The sequence below is a fragment of the Thalassophryne amazonica genome, chromosome 22 (genome assembly GCF_902500255.1).
Source record: "Thalassophryne amazonica chromosome 22, fThaAma1.1, whole genome shotgun sequence".
Classification (NCBI taxonomy): domain Eukaryota; kingdom Metazoa; phylum Chordata; class Actinopteri; order Batrachoidiformes; family Batrachoididae; genus Thalassophryne; species Thalassophryne amazonica.
Window position 1 is genome coordinate 27,104,408 of NC_047124.1, and position 20,192 is coordinate 27,124,599.

The 20,192-nt window shown below is 39.1% G+C and overlaps 1 protein-coding gene across 2 annotated transcripts in view; it reads left to right on the plus strand.

Moving 5' to 3' along the window:
* Positions 1 to 20,192, plus strand: part of LOC117504409 (putative homeodomain transcription factor 2) — a 74,636-nt gene that overhangs the window by 40,416 nt on the left and 14,028 nt on the right. For both annotated transcript variants that reach the window (XM_034163876.1, XM_034163877.1), the window contains exons 4-6: positions 11,724 to 11,780; positions 19,303 to 19,372; positions 19,675 to 19,833. In XM_034163876.1, the coding sequence (XP_034019767.1) occupies positions 11,724 to 11,780; positions 19,303 to 19,372; positions 19,675 to 19,833 (286 nt within the window). The remainder of the gene's footprint in view (positions 1 to 11,723; positions 11,781 to 19,302; positions 19,373 to 19,674; positions 19,834 to 20,192) is intronic.

Sequence of the window (20,192 nt, forward strand, 5' to 3'; positions counted from 1 at the left end):
AGCATCCGGCGTAAAAACTTGTGCCAAATCAACATGCAGGTCCACATTTGATCTGCTGTGGCGACTCCGAGAGAAAACAAGGGAGCAGCCGAAAGGACTTATTAGTGAATTTCAGTGTGACAGCTGTCAATAAATAGTTGAGTCTGTAATTTGAAAAAGAAACATGGCATCGATATTCATGTTTAGTTAGTAAAAGTCTTGACTTGTAAGGCTCGTTTGAGGAATTAGACTGCAAGCAGGATGTAAAACTCTCTGCAAGCCAATGCCAGTGGCATAAAGAAACAAAATTATCTTTTTCTCCTTTATCTTTTATCCCATTTTTCCAGCCACATCTCATCTGAAAGCATGTTCAGATGCCATGCATTGATGCATCCACCACACTGCAGAACCACCGTGGGTCCTGGATAGCAGCCGTTCAAGCAGAAAGAAGCGTACATTAGTGCAGCAGATAAGAGAATATTTAGAACGGTATCCTGCAAATGGTGATAAAAGCATCAAATTTGGCAGAAATAGTCCTCAGACAATCCTCTTTTGAAAAAAACGATTGGCCACTTGAATTTTCAGTTGGTGGTGAGGTAGGGGTCAATTGAAGAATTACACAGGAGTCAAAATTAAAAGATGCTCCAATCATATTGAAACCTATGCCACATTATTTGTCTGATCTTAAAGATTCCAAAAAGGTATGGTTTGGACGGTCTGTAACTGAATTCTATGGAGTTATGGGATAAAAACAGCAAGACTGGTGACAAAGGTGAGTGTCGGTTTGTACAGGGGTCAAAAGTTAAAGTTGCCCCAATTTTGTTAAAAAGTGATGCAAATTACTAGTTGAGTTAACACAGTTTTAAAAAGGAATAGTTTGGACCATGTATCATCTTTACTTAACACGTTACAGGGTAACATATGTTGCATATATATATATATATATATATATATATATATATATATATATATATCTTTATGATCAGGCAAATAATGTGGAATATTTTTCAATATGATTGGAGCATCTTTTAATTTTGACCTATGTGTAATTCTTCAATTGACCCCTACCTGACCACTGATTGAAAAGTCAAGTGGTCAATTGTTTGGGTTTTTTTTTGTTTTGTTTTTTTCAAAAGAGGAGTGTCTAAGGAGTATTTCTGCTGAATTTGATGCTTTATCACCATTTGCATGATTGTTTCAGTTATCTGCTGCACTCCATCTGAAAGTAGCGATCTATCTGCTGCGGTCAAGTGATATGTGGGTGTAGACTTGGTCTTTTCAGGTTTCTGGGGTCCTTAATAGCACCTTGACACTGGTTCATACCCAGAGCAGCACACACACAACATGAACAAAATTTCATAGCTGGCGTTCTTTCACAGACTAACCGGTGTAACAGTATATCTTCCCCCCACCCACCCCGGACATCCTCGTTTCTGTGAATTCTCTGTTTTGATGTACACCTTCTTTCCTGGTCATCTGTTATATCCCTCGTTTATAGTGGCATGAATTTGGCAATATATAGTACAGAATTGTTGTTATTGGGGTGGGGGGGAGATAACCAGGTCACGATATCTTATCCTTCACCCCATCATGGACAGATGTTCTATCATATTTCAGGATGTCAATCAGGTCCATATATTTGGAAGGGGAATTTAAAGATACTTCAGAATAGGAAATATTACTATTGTAGATTGCTATAGATACATGGGTGATTCTTAGACTACGGGCACTTATTATGTCCTTTGATCATATTGTATGAAAAACAGAAAAAAGGGGAAATTTCACACTTTTATAGTTATCTTTACAATGAAAGTGTTAAGAAATTTGTTCTAGTAGTCTATGATGACTTTTTCACCTTTTTTCAGCATCATTATATGCAAATATTGCCGTTTTGTGCTTGTCCCACACCCAGACTTTTGATCTTCAGTGATAAAATGAATGGTAAAGAAACATTTTTTCTAATGTTTTAAAATATCTCTGAATAAAATATCAGTAAAATAATCAAAACATAATTGGGGTATTCAATGTCATACAACTGTTGTGATTTTTTTTTTTTTAAACAAAATGTAGTTGTCCCACACTATTGCCGTAATTTCCACCACAACACTGTAATGTCCCTAAACAGTTTGTATGAAAGATTGTTTGGGTAGTTTCTATGGAGATAAACAGTGACATCAGAGCACATGTATATAGCGCCAAATCACAACAAACAGTTGCCCCAAGGCACTTTATATTGTAAGGCAATGGTGTGGTGGAAATTACATTTACAAGGCCAATAGTGCCCGTAGTTAAAGAATCACCCACATATAGAAAGGATATCAAATATTGTTCACTGTCAGTCAAACTGTGTTTCATCTGGGATCATAAAACATCCATGAAATATAGAGTTTAAAGATTGCTCTATCCTGATTGGGCCTTATCAAGGTTTGGGTTAATCAGTGCTGCCCTGTAGGAATGTTGCCTTTCAGGGGTTGGGGGGAAAGATTTTCAGGGTGGGGGGGGGGAGTTCTCCTAGGATATCTTACCCCTGGGGGGAAGATATCCAGGGGGGAAGATATACTGTTACACCTGTACACCTCAAGTAACTGTTCTTCTGACACATTAATTCTCTCTGGAACTGAAGGATCCTCCTGCAAGTCCCAAAGACATCCAGTTGTCTCTTTAGAGAGCTGGTTAGCATCCACGTTTCACAACCACACAGTAAGACTGGATGTCCCAGGACCCTAAAGACTTGGACTTTGTTTTCCACTTAAACCATTAGCATCACCATACACCTCTGTCCAGGGACCTCATGATTCTGTAAGTTCTTGGCATCATTTCAGCACTGGTTTTCCTTCCAAGATTCAGGTGTTAATAGCTCACTGGGTTGTACATTAATTGATAGATCAAACCCTGGTCAGTGTACATGAGCAAGACATGGAGTTCATATAGCTTTTGCAGATGGTCACTTTGCATTGACGTGTCTGTCATGTTGGATAAAAGCATCTGTCAGATGTGCAAAAGTAACATAAAAACAAAATGAAGTATTTGTTTAATTCTCTTCCTCCTTACTTACTCTCTTATATGTTTGCACTTTGCAGCACCTTATTGGTTTGTTGGCAGGGTTTCTTAAAAGGAAATGAACCAAAACCAAATTTCCAGATTTGGATCTGAATAATTCAAAATCTCATTAACCCATTTTTAAAAGATTGGAAGGTTTGGTCCTCATCTGACATTTCTGATGCAGAAATCTTGAAGGAGCAAATTCAATTTGTCTTGTTGGAAGTATTGACCTTCATTTTATTTATGTTATGATTAGTGTTTTAAAGCAACAGACCTTTACTCCTGTTGATGATGAAAAGCTAACAGAACGTCTTTTAGCTGTTCAGAACAGTTTGGAAGTGGGGTGGGAAATGCTCAACTTGTTCTCTTGTTTGTTTGTTTGTTTGTTTATTGCCTGTCACGGGTAAAAAATAAAAAGCTAAAAATAGACTACATACACTACGGCAACACTCATCTCTGTTGCCATAGCCACTCAGGAAAATGCACCGAGGGCAAATTGGAGCGCCGTCACCAACTGTCTGACCCACATTCATTTTAATTGATTCACCACTAATGGTTTGAGGCATTATTTCTGTTTAATCACACTTTTACTGATTTGTGTTATTGTAGAAAGCCACTCTTTCAGTCATTTGAACATAAAAAATTACTTATGATTGTAGGTAAAAGTAAATCTTTATTATTATTAATTTTTGTGGTTTGAATTGGTTATCTATCCCCCCCTCTTCTGTGTAGATCACTGCCGCACCCAGTTACGAAAACAATTTATATATGTGTGTGTATATAAAATATGCAATAGCCTGTCACTGCATCGTCTCCAACACACTAATTTTAAGTGTAAGATAACAAGCGCATAGTCTGCAGTGACTCACAGTACCTTGGGTAAATGTTGGTAAACTTACCATTGACAAGTGATGCTTTTCTGCAAAAGCCTTTCACAAAGTACATTTCAGTGACTTTTGACTCCAAAGTCAATAGGCTTTTTGACGTCACCATGCTGATCACCCATACCAAGTTTGGTCACAGTCGGGCAGTTAAAATAAGAAGTTATTGGCCTCACAAGATTTTTGCAGAGTACTCTCCATCAGTTTCTTGGGGTCACTGTGCTTAATGTATATACCATGTTTAGTGACAATCAGGTCAGTGCAACTGATGTAATATAATGGTACTCATTAGTGAATGTTTACTGAGTGACTGTTGGCACATAGTGACACCTGGACTTGCGGAAGGGGCTGAGTGGATATTGGATGGACAAATGAAAGAAATTCTGTTTTTGCAGAGTCCAGACTTTAAACGCTCAAATAAAAACATCTACTGATAATACATAGTTACGGTGGATAACAACCTGTTCTTCGATACATAAACACATTACAAACAGGTGTCACACATTCCAACCTAATAACAGACAAAGAAGAACCACTCCAACTGCATCACAGGGCACAGATCAACGCACAGCATGACAATTAAACACAATTGAATAGCTTTTAACTTGCCATAAAAGTAGGACAGGCAACACCTGGACCACACTGACTGCACTGTGGTAAACCCCATAAGACAAAAGAAATGTGAGGTGTGTGAGCTATAAATCTGTGTGCACTGTGTGACAGATCTATGATGAAGTGATTGCAGGAGGGGCCCTCCAGCCACCATAGTACATGACGTGCAGTGAGACAACACTTGATAATTCTATATCACCATTATTAATCCCATTATGTCTTTTACTTAATGAAAGTTTTCCATTTTGCCCCATGCAGCATAGAACTTTAAAGTATGTGACCACAGTCTACGCCTGTGTGTCTTTGGCAGCTCATTGGTTGTTAGTCACTCTGTCAGCTCATTGGTTGTTTGTCACTCTGTCAAAACTGACCACACCTAAACAGATACTTGTAAATAGCGTTCTCATACCTGGAATTTTCCATTATGCATTGATTGTGTTTATAGAGGGCTGTGGCTTTTACAGTGGTTTGTTTGTGAAGTATTAATAGAAAGATGATTAAGTTTTGTTTTGGTGATATGAACAACGGAATGCCTTCTTATATGTTGCACTGCATCAATTCTGGGGTCATTATAGGCTATATTTACAGTTTGGATATTGGTCAAACCTGACCACATAATTCTATTTGTTCGACACTGCCCCCATAAAATTCTATTTTTGCTCTGTTTATTTCATGCCGTCTGCTGTTTTAAGCCAGCTGTGGACTACAGGGTTATTGTGTGGACTTGGGCCCTAACCAGTGACCTAATGCAATGTCTAGATGTCTTTGGAACTAGCTCACTAGAATCCCCAAGTATTACTGGAATGCTGTGTCAAACAAACTGTTCTTTGGGGAGACTCAGTTAAGGTCTACCATTTGCATTGTGATGATATTTGGTTACATGATGCACATCGCTGATTCAGCAGGTAGGTGCTTCAGTGTTGAGCATGGGGCATGGATCAGTTGGCTGCCTGAGTGATTGCCATCCAGGGCCCAGGGTGGTTCTGTGCTCTGCTCAGGTTTTAGTACCTCAGATGTCATGGTAGAATGTCCGACACAAGGTGTAGGGACTGAAGAACCTTCAGGGCGTCTGTTCTTCTAACACCTCTGTAGAACGTCAACTGACATGATTTCTGTTTTTTTTTTTTTTTTAAAGCACTTTTTCAGTTCAATAACTGGTCTGCAAAACACCTGAAATAACATATAAGATAATAAAATAACATATAATAATAATAAATAATAATAATAATAATAATAAAGGTTTTTTGAACTGTAGTAACATCACATAATATGCCATACTAGAGCTCTTAACAAAATTCTGATGTACCTACATTAATTCTGTTGTACCTGCATTAATGGTAAATATCCATCAGGTGGAGATATTGCTCAATTTCTTTTTTTTTTGTTTTTTAAGTTTAACAAAATATTTTTACAGAGATACACACAAAAAAAATTTACAACATAGAGCAAATAACATGCAGGGGTGTACTTAAAAAAACAACATTCAAAACATTCAATTAAAAATGAGAATACAGAGTGTCATACAAATTCAGGATGCCTGGCAGAAATGTAACTCCTCCATTTGCTCCAAACCTCTTCAAATTTGTCCGATTGTAATCTCCTGGAAAATGTAATTTGTTCCATTGTGAATAGTCCGTAAACAATCCTGTGCCAGTCCTCTAAAGATGGAGCGTGGGAGCTCATCCACTTTTTGGTGATTGCTTTACGGGCTGCCGTACTTAACATGCCGTATAGACATCTGGTTTCTTTGTCTGTGTCCACTGAATGTAAAAGTCCAAAAAGAAGTTTGTCCCAATTAAAAGGGAACTTCAGACCCAGAATTTTTTCCATTTCAGAATTAATACAAATCCAAAAGCTATTGACCAGTGGACATGACCAAAACAAGTGGAAGTGTTTTGCACTTTGGGCTCCGCAGTTTCTCCAACAATTGGAGGAGCTTGAATAATATTGGTTTGTGCTGGAGTGATAAAATATCTACACAAGCTTTTCCAACCAAAACATCTCCAAACATTAGAGCTGGATATTTTCCATTGAAATGCACAATATTTAGACCAAGTAACATCAGAAATCACCACCTTTGATTCCCTTTCCCATTTTTGTTTAATATATGATGTATTTAAATCCTTGGCTGCCTGTATGTCCTTGTATAATTTCGAGATTAGTTTAAAATTTGAGTCTGTGCGATATGCCTTAATAAAAATTACAAGTATTGGAGTTTCAAAAATATCCTTATCCTTAAGTTTTTTGTAGATGATGACGCATTCTGTAAAAATCTGAATTACTTAGTTGATATTGCTCCCTTACTGATTGAAATTCCCTCAAAATTTCCTTATCATACATCATACAATAAGCTCCTAAGCCTAGACCGGCCCAACGTTTATATGTTGCATCTAGTTTATTAGGAGTGAAGTCCAAGTGATAAGCACACCATCTTAAAATCCTAGCTTTCTCATGCCAACCATTCTTATTAAGACAATTTAGCCAAAGTTTCAGCGGAAGATTAATCCATTGATTACCTTGTTCTATCTGCTCTTTTATCAGTCTTTTGTCGCCTAACTTTGCCTGAATTGGATAGTTTTCGGACTCAGCCATCTCTAGCTCTTTCCATCTTGCTTTATAGTCTGGATTACACCAACACACTAACGTCCGGAGTTGTGCTTATAAATAATAGTCCCTCATGCACGGTAGAGCTAATCCCCCTTTGTCTTTTGCCAGCTGTAAATATCTGTATTTTAATCTTGGTCTTTTCCCCTGCCAGATAAATCTAGAGATTAGTTTGTCCCATTCATTAAACTGTTTATCAGATATTTCAATTGGGAGAGTTTGGAACAGATAAAGCAGTCTTGGCAGAATATTCATCTTAACTACATCAGTACGTGACTCAAAACTTAAAATTGGTAGCATGTTCCATCTTTTAATATCTTCATTAATTTTATGACTCAATGGCTTATAGTTCACATCATCAAGTGTTTTTTAGGTATGTTCACGCCCAGGTACTTCATCTGCTCCAAATCCCATTTCAATTTAACACTTGTTCCTATTTCTTGACTGGGCTCATAATTAAAGCTTAATATCTGTGTTTATGGAATGTTAAGTTTATAGCCAGATATTGAACTGAAGTCCTCCAGGAAAGATAGCAGTTTGAGGAAAGACAAGTTTGGATTTGTTAAGTAGATCAAAACGTTGTTTGCGAACAATTTTGTGTTCTTGGCCCGCCATTTTGACTCCAGAAATACCACTGTCCTGCTTGATGCCTCAACTCAGGGCCTCAATGAAGAGAACTGGACTCAGCGGGCACCCCTGACGTGTCCCTCTTCTCAGGTCAAAAGATTTTGAGAGTGCTCCTTTAATTTTAATTCTTGCTTTCGGACACCTGTATAATGCTTGGATGACTACAATAAACGACCGATGAAAACCAAATTGTCCAAAAATTTTATATAAAAATTCCCAGTTTACCCGATCAAAGGCTTTTTCAGCATCAAAACCAATGAGGATCATTTCAGTATTTTCTTCTGTTACGTGATCAATTATATGTAGTGTTCGTCGGATATTGTCCTGTGTCTGTCTCTGCTTAATAAAGCCCGTCTGGTCCAGGCTAATTATCTCTGAGAATATTCTCCATTCTTTTGGCAAGAATGTGTGTGAATATCTTGTAATCTTGATTAAGTACACTAATTGGATGATAATTTCCACAATCAGGCTTGTCCTTTCCCTCTTTGGCTATTAAGGCGATAGTAGCCTCGTTCCATGATGAGGGAGTTAAACCTGTCTGTAAAATAAAATTAAAATTTGGTTTTCATTAAAGGCACCAAGAGGTCTTTCATCTCTTTGTACCACTCTGAGGGGAAACCGTCTGGTCCTGGAGCTTTATTTGGTTTCAAATTGGAATGACCTTCTTAATTTCAAGTTCAGTTATTTCAGTCATCAAGTTTTTATTTTGATTTTCGCTCACTTTCGGTAGAATTAGTGTATTCAGGAAAGACGTTTTTTTTTTTTTTTTCTTCATCAGTTTTTGATTGTGTGTATAGTTCTTTATAGAAAGTTTAAAAAGTATGTTGAATATCTTCCCATTTATAAATTAACTCGTTTGTTTGAGGATCTTTAATTTTATGAATTGTATTTTCTAATTGTTGTTTTTTCAATTTATAGGCTAACAGTTTTGCTGATTTACCCCCTACCTCGTAATATCTTTGTTGTAAAAATACCATATTTTTCTTTATTTCGCTTGAGAGAATGTCATTAATTTCGTTTTTCTTTTTTGTATTTCGATATTGCTCAATTTCAAGAACTTTGGGACACGATGACATCCAACCTGTTGCTTCTAGTAGTATTTACAGAGGAACCCTGCAAATGGTGATGGAACCCCCCAAATTTGGTGCAGTTTGGTGCAAAACGCAACAAGACATTGCTATTTGAAGAAAAAAAAAAAAAATGATTGGACACCTAAATTTTCAATAGGCAGCCAGGTAGGGGTCAATTGAAGAATTACACAAGGGTCAAAATTAAAAGATGCTCCAATCATATTGAAAACTATACCACATTAATTGTCACACAAAGATTCCAAAAAGGTCTAGTTTGGACTACCTGTACCCCTGTACACTGAATGTTATAGGGTAAAAATGGCAGAAATGCCACACGAAATTATGAATCTGGTGAAAAGTAGCATTTTCGGCCACTGAAAAGCAGGTAGCATGGTGGATTAGTGGGTTAGCACTGTTGTCTCACAGCAAGAAGGTCATGGGATCGATTCCCACCTGTGGCCTTTCCGTGTCTGCGTGGGTTTCCTCCAGGTGCTCCAGTTTCCTCCCACATTTAAAGACATGCAGGTTAGGTGGATTGGAAACTTTATAATTGTCCTGGTCTCCCTTGCAAAAGAGTAGTAGTCTGCAAACACTTTTCACTGTAATTAGTGAGACAAGCCGAAGAAGATATGATTTTAAAACCCCTTTTGCTAGAACTACACTGAAGCAAATGTGTGTTTGAGTGGCAGGCGTAAAACAGTGGAACTCGATGGAAAATCATTTAAAATGTTGTTCAAATGTCTTTCTATTTAAATGCCTGTATAAACAGAAAATATTAAAATTGTATGAAAATCCAAATGAATATGGCTAAAAAAGAAAAAGGAAAAAAATGCTCATTGTTATGGATTGTTATAATGGAGCACAAAGGTGATGTCTAAAATTGTGTTGAAACAAGAATGGTGTAGTTGATAAGATGTTTTCTTCATCCTACTCCTGTTCTTTTTACATGGAATGTATTATTTTGTACTGTGTAAAGTGCAATTTTCTTGTTGTTTTTTTTTTTTCGTTACCATGGAAAAAGAATAAAACAAATGAAATGGAAAAAAAATGAGAATATTTGGAACCACCAGCCTGTTCGAAGCAATACGGAAATATCATATGTACGGTCTGTCAGCCGAGGATGAAATGGCCCAGCTTCCTGTTCTGTTAATGAAAAATCCTCCAGGATGGGGACAAAAAAAAAAAAACTGTATTAATTTGTTGTGTTTCACTGAATAAAACATAATGCAACGTCCAGCCCCTCCAGTCTAATTCAAACCACATTTAGAGGTGATTTGAAACATGATTCCACTCGGATGTGCACATCAGGTTTTAAGTTCCTTTTATGCGACTTAAACATGGTGTCCGATGACATCATCAGATCCACTTACTGATGCCTACTGTATGTTGTTAACATGACAACCCACATAGGTGGCCAGTGGTTGGGATTTGTGGCCTTTGAAATAACAGTGTGGAGTCCACAGTGGGTGTCAAAAGATCTGATTAGAGAGAGGAAAAAAAATCTGATTTGGCTGCAGTGTGAACGTAGCCAGAGAGGCACCAACACCAAAATAAGGATGATCAGATGAAACGTCAAAACTAAAATGATATGTCATGGTTTGTCCAACTGATTTCCTAATTATAAATATTCCATTCAAAATTTTGTGCCATTCCATTTTTGTTCCTCTTTCTTTTAGTGCAGCAGATAACTGAAACAATCATGCAAATGGTGATAAAAGCATCAAATTCAGCAGAAGTACTCCTTAGACACTCCTCTTTTGGAAAAAAAAACAATTGGCCACTTTTCAATCAGTGGACAGGTAGGGGTCAGTTGAAGAATTACACAGAGGTCAAAATTAAAAGATGCTCCAATCATATTGAAAATATTCCACATTATTTGCCTGATCATAAAGATTCCAAAAAGGTATAGTTTGGACTATCTGTGACTGAATTCTATGGAGTTACGGGATAAAAACAGCAAGAATGGTGACAAAGGTCAGTTTAATTTTGTACAAGGGCCAAAAGTTAAAGTTACTCCAATTTTGGTAAAAAATGATGCAAATTATTTTTTGAGCTAATAGGATTAATAAATGGAATAGTTTTGACAGTGTTGAATGTTTGGTCTCCAAAGTAAAGGTCAAACAAGGTCTACGTCTATTGGATACTATGATATGCCCTGTAATGTGATAAGTAAGGATGATACATGGTCCAAACTATTCCTTTTTAAAACCGTGTTAACTCAACTAGTAATTTGCATCATTTTTTAACAAAATTGGGGCAACTTTAACTTTTGACCCCTGTACAAACCGACACTAACCTTTGTCACCATTCTTGCTGTTTTTATCCCATAACTCCATAGAATTCAGTTACAGACCGTCCAAACCATACCTTTTTGGAATCTTTATGATCAGGCAAATAATGTGGCATAGGTTTCAATATGATTGGAGCATCTTTTAATTTTGACTCCTGTGTAATTTTTCAATTGACCCCTACCTGAACACCAACTGAATTCAAGTGGCCAATCATTTTTTTCAAAAGAGGATTGTCTGAGGACAATTTCTGCCTAATTTGATGCTTTTATCACCATTTGCAGGATACCGCTCTAAATATTCTCTTATCTGCTGCACTATTTAGTGTAGTAACACATTTCATAAAGGTACAGCCCAAAACGGTCTGCCCTGTTCTGTCCCTTTCTGTTGTGGTCTGGCACAGGATGTTTGGATACGTGTTGCTGTCGCAGCTCTATTTAGTTCACAGTGTCATGAGTTGAAGTGAAGTGAACAAAACTTGTTGGTGTACTTTCAATTATTGCAAAACCCAGATGACTGATCCTGTGGCATATTCCAGCTGGTTTCTGTGCCTCACAGTTGGATCCAGCAGTTTTCGTCTCTTAACGCTGTCTTTGTTTTGTTTTGGTTTTTTTTTTCAGATTGGCGCCTACGACCAGCAGATATGGGAGAAATCTGTGGAACAGCGAGAAATAAAGGTATGTCTGATTGAGCCACACCTTCTTTACTATTTTATAAATGGTGTTTTTTTTTTTTCCTCGCCACGTTTCATTTCTGTTCTTTGTTTTTAATCTCCTCATACACATTTTTTTTTTATGTTTTACATTCGCTCGATCTTTTTTCCCTTCCTCCTGCTGAGCGTTTTTCTTTGTTTTTCACCTGCCACTATAACACTTTTCTTTCTGCCTCCTGGCCGATTATTGTCTGTCCATCTGTCTTATCTCCATACCTCTTTTCCATACCGTCTTTTTCTCCTCCTCTACAGTTTATATCACTGGTGAGTACGCCGCGGGGAGGATGTCCCTCCTCTGTCCCACAGTGCACGTCTGCTCACCCACGCTGTAGTTTAGATCGTGAGTGGTTGATTGGATTGGTCAGTTCAGTTGTTGCATCCTGATTTGTTGACTAACTTCCATTCCGCTGTTGCCCTGCTAGCATAGTAACACGATTGGGTACAAGCAGAAGTAGTTATACACTACCCTTGTACATTATTTACAGGTTGCTAGTGCAGGCAAAGAGGTTTGAGAACCGCCATTTTTGTTAAATGGAGCCTCCTACATGGCTCTGTTTAACAAAAATGGCGGTCCGTATCCCAAAAGAACCCAACGGGCATGAATCCAGATCACCAAAGGGGAACCTCACCACGAGATGACAGTAAATCCTGTCTATCACGGGTGGGAGTAAGTCACCATCAAATCACTCTCGAGTCATCAATCAGCAAGTCCCGTTAAGTCTCAAGTCATAATGAACAAGTGTTGACAAGCTGACTTGAGACTTGCAGATTGATGACTTGAGACTTGACTTGACTGACTTAGTCCCACCTCTGCTGTCGATACAATATAACTAAGAGGTTTTTTTTTTTATTAAAGTATGCCTTGTCTGTAGGACTAAAAGAAAAGTGTGGTGTGGATTTGCTGTGAGTGAATGAACCAAGGGAGAAGCCTAAGGGACCAGCTTTTTTTATTTGCAGAGTCTGAAAATGACAGCATATTGTATACAAATGGCTGTAATACCTAAATGGTACAGTATATGTGATATTTTGTATAAAAAAAAAACCCTTGGTTCTACACTATAAGCACATCTTGATTGTTTCATTTCAACTCCACTGTGGTAGTAGCGTAAGTCCTACATAGGCCCTGAGGCCCATCAGTGCTTATCTCTGGATTCTGTAGCCTGAAGCAGATGAGTCACTGACTTCTCCAACCAAGGCGGTACCTATTTTATAGCTGGATCAACTAGGACAAGGCAGACCAAGTGACTTGGACACCAACCGTTTAGCATGAGCAGGATTCAAACCAGGTCTACATCTTGGCAGGCGAACTCCTTTTCCGCTGAGCTACATGTGCTACCTCAAGGTGGTGCAAAATGACCACTTTCATCATTGTCTGGACCTGCCTGTAGATGTACCAAGCTTGGTGTAAATTGGAGTGCGTGTGGTGGAGGGCATCAGATTTTTTACCTTTAAACCCAGGTGTGTCAGCCTTTTCCAAGATTGACCTCCAACCACATTAAAACTTTGGGAAGATTGTTCATAGGATAAATAGTTAAATTTGTAAACGTCCCCTGTCAGAGATGATGGTAAAGCAAAACATGGTCACACTACTTCATGAAACCACACCGTGTGTGTGCCTAGCAGTTTTTCCACCAGTCTACTTTGATTTCTGACCTTTTAAGTGTATAAACGTCATCCGCTCTTCTCACTCAGGTTGTGTTAGAGGATCCCAGTGAGGTTTGCTGACCTGATCAGATGCTGTGGATGTGGATTTTGAGAGTTTGGCTTTCGTGTGCGTTTATAAATCAATTAATTGCGCTGAATGAAGAAAAAACTGCATCTTTATTTATTTTGTGCCAGTTCTTGATTTTTCTTTTCCGTCTCTTCTGATGAGACGCTTGTTTCTTTACCTCCTACTTGAGCTTCTTTGGGTAAACGGAGAGCTGAGGGACGTTTTGTTTAGTGAACCCAAAGTCCACACAAGCACTTGTGTGGTGTCATGCTATGACCGCGACTCTTTGACAAATACAAATACTAATTTGTGCTATTCACAGCGCGGCAACGGTTTAGCTCATTATGGAAGCTACACGTCATCTCCTACCTTGGCCAACTATTAATTTTAGATTATAGGCTTGTTTAAAAAAGACATCTGTCTTCATCCTGTTTTAATGAGAAAAAATTGTTTTTAACAAGACAATGTCATGGAGTTTGTCTCTTAAATCTGTTTATTTTGCTCTTCTAAAATATAAATGAGCTTTGAAGAAACAATTTTTTACACAAGTTGACTCCACATAGACATAAACTTCCATTAAATGGACTAATAAATAAGACAGTGTTTTGGAAAATGTCTGCCATAAAGCGCTCTCAAAAACTTTATTAATATGTACTTTTTCAAACAAAGCAGTCTTGATCGAATCAAAAATGCATTTCTAGTTTACTCTCTGCAGATTTATTTTTCATAATGTTAGCCAAAATTATTGCAGTTGATCGTTTGACAAAATGATATGAACAATTGGTCCCAGCCCAATGGTTTGGAGCAAATGATTATTCTTGGTAAGTAAGACTGATCCCCTATAGCTGCAATAATCGACGGCATTCATTTTGAAGAAAAAAAAAAAAAAAGGCTGCTTTTGCTCTCCGGTGCAAAATTTGCACATTTGCATGGAATTTGCCAAATTTGCTGCTTTCAGATTTATTTAAACCAAAATAAATTTAACAAAACATTCGTCAAAGCTCTTCATACTCATCCTGTATTTATGTGCTAGATTGAAACCATCCAGTCTCTGACATCTGTGTGAGCAGAACTGCACTGGAACTCATCTTGATTGTCCCGAAGATACTTGAGTGCTTAAAATGTTGCAGTGTTGTCAAAAATGAGGTTGTTGATTTTAATAAGTTTTCAATTTAATGTTATTGAAATATTAATTTATTCTAATATTTTATCAACTGTATATCTTTAGGTTGGACTGCATTTATATAGTGCTTTTCCTGCCGTGCAAGTTGCTCATGATACACCAGGAGCAACCAACTTTGGGATTTTGGGAGAACCTTGCCCAAGGGCCCTTAGTGATTATCCAGCCTAATGGGGTTTGAACCAAGGATTCTTTGGTCTCAAGACTACCGCTTAACCATTAAACCATCACCTCCCTCACAAAGCCCCACATCTATAACTGTAACAAACCTGTGTGAAGTTTGCAGCTGCCCAAAAATGGGCAGTTTGGTGACATACCAGGGTCTGGTTTCTCAAAGCGGTCTAATCTTTTAGTCTACTAAACTTACTTAATAAGGGTAGGATTAAGGGTAGTCGCCCAACATTAGCCAGTTAATCGCCATTTCACATCGACAGCTAAATTTGTAGATTAGCCGTCTAACGTTAGTTGATGATTTTCACAGGCATAGTGGCCTCACGATTGCCGTTGCCAAGAAACGCCTCCAATGCGCGAGAGTTTTATTTACTTCCGGGTTGTTGTCTGCTACAACCGTGGCCAGAACCAGACCCTGAGGAGAAGCGCTCCCGACCTCGCAAAGCTCTCCTTCCCTCCCGCTCCATGAAGTGGTGGTACATGATGGCTGCTCTTTTTTAGGTAGACACTGAAGTTTTGTCGACCAAAATATGATTCACCTCATCTGTAGCAGGCTAAAAACTTTGTGCAACAAGTAACGTCAAAAGACTAGTCAACTAAATGAGCTTAGTCAACTAAACAAGATTAAACCGCTTTATGAAACTGGCCCCAGATGTCTGCAAAAACAACCCTAGAATGTCCATAGTGTAACTCTATCACAAATTTGACACTTGTGGAAAATCTCCCGGTGATGTCACAGGAAGTGGAGCAATGTTATGAGTTCCAGAGAAATGCAAGGGGTTCCCAAAGTATGTGAAAGTTTCCAACCGGAAAAATGTAATTATCTGACTTTTTGAAAGTACCCCTACTGTTACGACAGAATGTCCTGGTTCATCACAGACACCGTCTCTGTCTCTTTCCCAAGGTATGGACAAGGGTTCAAACCCTGAGATTCCGGCATGCGTATCCGTAAAAGCGAGAAATACGGCACTCGACTCATCAGTGGACTTTAAAAATATTATTTATATGGTTTGTGGGAAATATTGTGAGGAGAGGAAAACTATGACAGCCGTTAGTGTGGTGGCAAAGAAGCCAACATTTAGAGTAATTATTTAAATAACTGACCGGAATTTGTATATGTTTTGCCAATTAGTCATTCAGGAGGCATCGTAATGTAACGTGAAGAGAAATGACTTTGTGGAGATAAGAGGCTATGAATAGCACAGAGACGAGTGCAGAGTCACGACTCGATGTTTATGGAAGACATTACTGCTGCGGTAAAGAGGAGCCTATTGATCACATGCACGTGCACACACACACACACAGTCTCTGTTTCTCTAATGGTCTCTGCCCATCATGTTTGTCCTCGTGCACAGTCACTCACTGTGGTGTGACCAGCACATGACTGACTATAACATGCAGCTGATCGGCCTCAGTGCAAATACCATCATCAGCCAAGTGCACAGGTGTATCAGTTTAGAGGACTCGCTTCAGTGTGACTCGGATTCTTTCACATCTATTTTTAAACATTTTAAAAGGATTATATGGTTTATTCCTGTCACGGCTGCTCAGTCATATCTATACACGAACAACAACTACAGTATTTCTGTGTAGGCTCTCAGTTGTCCAGGTGGTTTCCATAGTAGAGAAGCTTGAATCTTCGACTGGACTGGGTTGCTTGAGGCGAGGACGTTTCGCTTCAAATCGCAGAGGCTTGCTCAGCTAAAATTCTTGCTCTGGTGGTCTGACTTCTGTCTTGACTCTTGTAGAGAAGAATAATCAAGAAGTCACAAAAGCTGGAGTTTTAAACCTAACCAGGCCCCTCCTACCGAGAGGCAGACTGCTATAGGCTGGTGACTAAACAATAGCTCTAATTAGCACCTATTATGCTCTAGTTAACACCCTCCTAATGACAGGGCAGCTGTCACTCTCCTGATGGCTCCCTTGATGACTCTGCTGATGACGTGAATGACCTCAGTCTGCAGTTCATCTCCACCTTAAAGACACTAACCACACGTTTCAGGACAAGGAAGTTAAAATATTAGCCAGAGAGAAGAAATGGTTTGAGAGAGGGGTCAAGGAGGCATTCTTTGTGAAACGTTTGAAACCTAGCCTTAACCGGGGAGGGGGTCTGAGACACGCTTTATCCCCTGTTTACAATGGGGTACTCAGGTCAAAGCAGTTTCAGTCTTTTGTTCATGGTAATGAGTCATTCACGTCATCAGCAGAGTCATCAAGGGAGCCATCAGGAGAGGGACAGCTGCCCTGTCATTAGGAGGGTGTTAACTAGAGCACAATAGGTGCTAATTAGAGCTATTGTTTAGTCACCAGCCTATATTAGTCTGCCTCTCGGTAGGAGGGGTCTGGTTAGGTTTAAAACTCCAGCTTTTGTGACTTCTTGATTATTCTTCTCTACAAGAGTCAAGACAGAAGTCAGACCACCAGAGCAAGAATTTTAGCTGAGGAAGCTTCTGCGATTTGAAGCGAAACGTCCTCGCGTCAAGCAACCCAGTCCAGTCGAAGATTCAAGCTTCTCTACTAAGAACTACAGTAATAATAATGTACATAAATTATGATATCTAAAATAAAAAGTTGATTAAAATACTGAAAGTTTGATGTGATTGTGTTTTGTGTGTGTGTGTGTGTGTGTGTGTGTGTGTGTGTGTGTGGATACAGAAAGAACAAAATACATAATTTAAAAATATAAATATGCAGGAAGACATTGAGCATTCTTTACTTATAGAAATGACATAAATTACTGGGGTTGTCTGTCCCTTATAAAATGATACCGTATGTAGATACATTGGATATATGTCAGGAATGATACTCTTTGTTACTGGATTTGATGTGATTTGTTGCACTGCAGTACAATTCTTTATTTGGACTTTATAACATAGAATAAACCAAAAGTGGTACTGCTTACCTTCAAATATATATTTCAAGAAAAACAAGGGACCTTATTCAGGTGTTTATTACTGTGCTGCTGCACGTTAGGACTGCCTGTGCTCACCTTTTTTTTCACCACTGGGGGCAGCACCACGTAAAGTATCAGAAAACGCAGTATAGAAGAGTGCAGCTGTTCTAAACCGGTATGACAGCATATACAAACTGCGAGGTGAACGATACGGTTAAATGGGTGGAACATGTTGATTTTTGTTTTTACCTCGCAGAGTTAAACATTTTATCATCACAGTGTCACAAGAACCTCACACTGACCTTTGAACTTTCAGAGGATTTGAAAACAAAACAAGCTTACCCCCCCCGGGGTCCGTGGATGTGTCTAATTGTACTTCTTGTCACGTCACAGCTTTGCTGGTAACCGTTGCATTTTTCTTATGAATCCCTGTTAAAATCAGAGCCATTTAATAAGAGAGAATTTCAAAATGCTCCTCATGTTGTTCGTAGGCAGTTCTACTACGCTGCTAACTTCTAGGAAGTATTGAATGTAGGCTACACTGTCATACTATAATTTGAGCCATATTTGTCTGATTTCCCCAACCCTCTGACGTCCTTTGTCTGATTTGCACCAAACCTGGTGTATAGATGAAAGCCGGCCTTGGAATTACCCATAAATAGTTCGTTTTTGCAGAGGTAGGTTAAGGTCAGCGGGATCAGTAGTAAAAAATTTGACTTTTCTCAGTCCGATGTCCACCAACTGTGGAACACGTATGCAGGTGGGTACTGGAATGACCCACGTTAAGTCAAATTTACCAAAGGTCCATTATTGAGGCCAAGGTCATTTTCACCCTGATTTAGACTGTAGCTGGCACAACCCAAAATAGGTTCCAGAATTACCTTAGCAAGGTGAGCCAAAGGTCAATCACTTGGCTGAAGGTCAAGGTCATTGGGTTCAAATGTCAGATTGCCATAGTCTTACCGTCTTCATGCCAGCGGGTAATTTTACTTAGTTCTTGTTGTTGTTTAAAACAGAGAGAGGGGAAAAAAGTGGTCCATTAGAGAGAACTCTGATGACGCTGTTCTCTTACTCAGTGGCTCTGGTTAAAACCAAACGCACTTCATCAAACACCGTGTCATCGGAATCTGGGCGTTGTTGTTGTCAGTCTTCTGCAGGAGTGTTTTTAATTTCCTGATGCACCAGTTTGAATTTTTTTTTTTTTTTTTTAAAGTTGTGAATCGTGCGGAGACAAATGTTGTTTTTCTAATACAGTTTAACACCTGAACCCCAAAGTCTGCACAGATTTTTATTTATTTTTTCTTCTTCAAAATCCTCTGTATATGTAATGATACTAAAACCTTGAACTGACTTGATGCATGGATTTGTCAGTGAATGGCTGCAGAGATGAATGTTGTTTGTTTCAGTAGTCACCAACTGTGCGTTTATGTGCAGTGTCTCTCAACACATCTATTAATCATGTTAATCTTGTTTCAGTTTGACCTTTGTGGCTCTGTCACATTGACTGTGTGTCTCTCTGCTGCCCCCTGCAGGGCTTGAGGAACAAGCCAAAGAAGACGGGTCATGTCAAACCAGACCTCATCGATGTGGACTTGGTTAGAGGTGAGAAAACGTCTTCAGGCTAACAGTCAGTGAAACTACGTCCAGAGTAATTTAGTGCAGCATCGCCGCACTTTCAGCGCGATGTCAGAAAATAAACTGCAAGGACGTGAAGTATGAGAACGAGATGGAAAAAGCAGAAATTAAAGCTAGAAGAGCTGTGAAAACATGCACGAGTGCCTCTAAGTGTAACTGCAGGAGGGATTGAAGTGATGAGCTTCTCTTCCCTCCTGCAGCTGCAGTCAGATTAATTAGTTCTTCTCATTCCACTAAGTGCCTCTGCACTCACTGTCTTTCCACTTCAGGCTCGGCATTTGCCAAAGCCAAACCAGAGAGTCCGTGGACGTCACTGACCAGGAAAGGCATCGTCAGGGTTGTCTTCTTCCCATTCTTTTATCGATGGTGGATCCAGGTCACCTCCAGAGCCATATTCCTCTTACTGCTGGCTCTCTATCTGCTGCAAGGTGTGTGTGTGTGTGTGTGTGTGTGTGTGTGTGTGTGTGTGTGTGTGTGTGTGTGTGTGTGTGTGTGTGTGTGTGTGTGTGTGTGTGTTGGGGGGCACACTTTTGCAGTGCGCTCGTGACTCGCACACATTAGCAGATGTTGACCTTTTGAGCAGTGATGAAAACAGACTCGCTGTTATGTTTCATCCTCCGCCCTTCCTGTTCACGTCTGCACAAACAACACAAACACACCCTTAGTTTTAATTACTGTAAAAACAGCTAAAGGCGTTTCTTTTTTGAATTGTTAAAGCACAGGAACTTTTCCAGCGCAGTCACAGACATGCAGACCTGAGCTGCAGACTGTTTACGGAGACACCCAG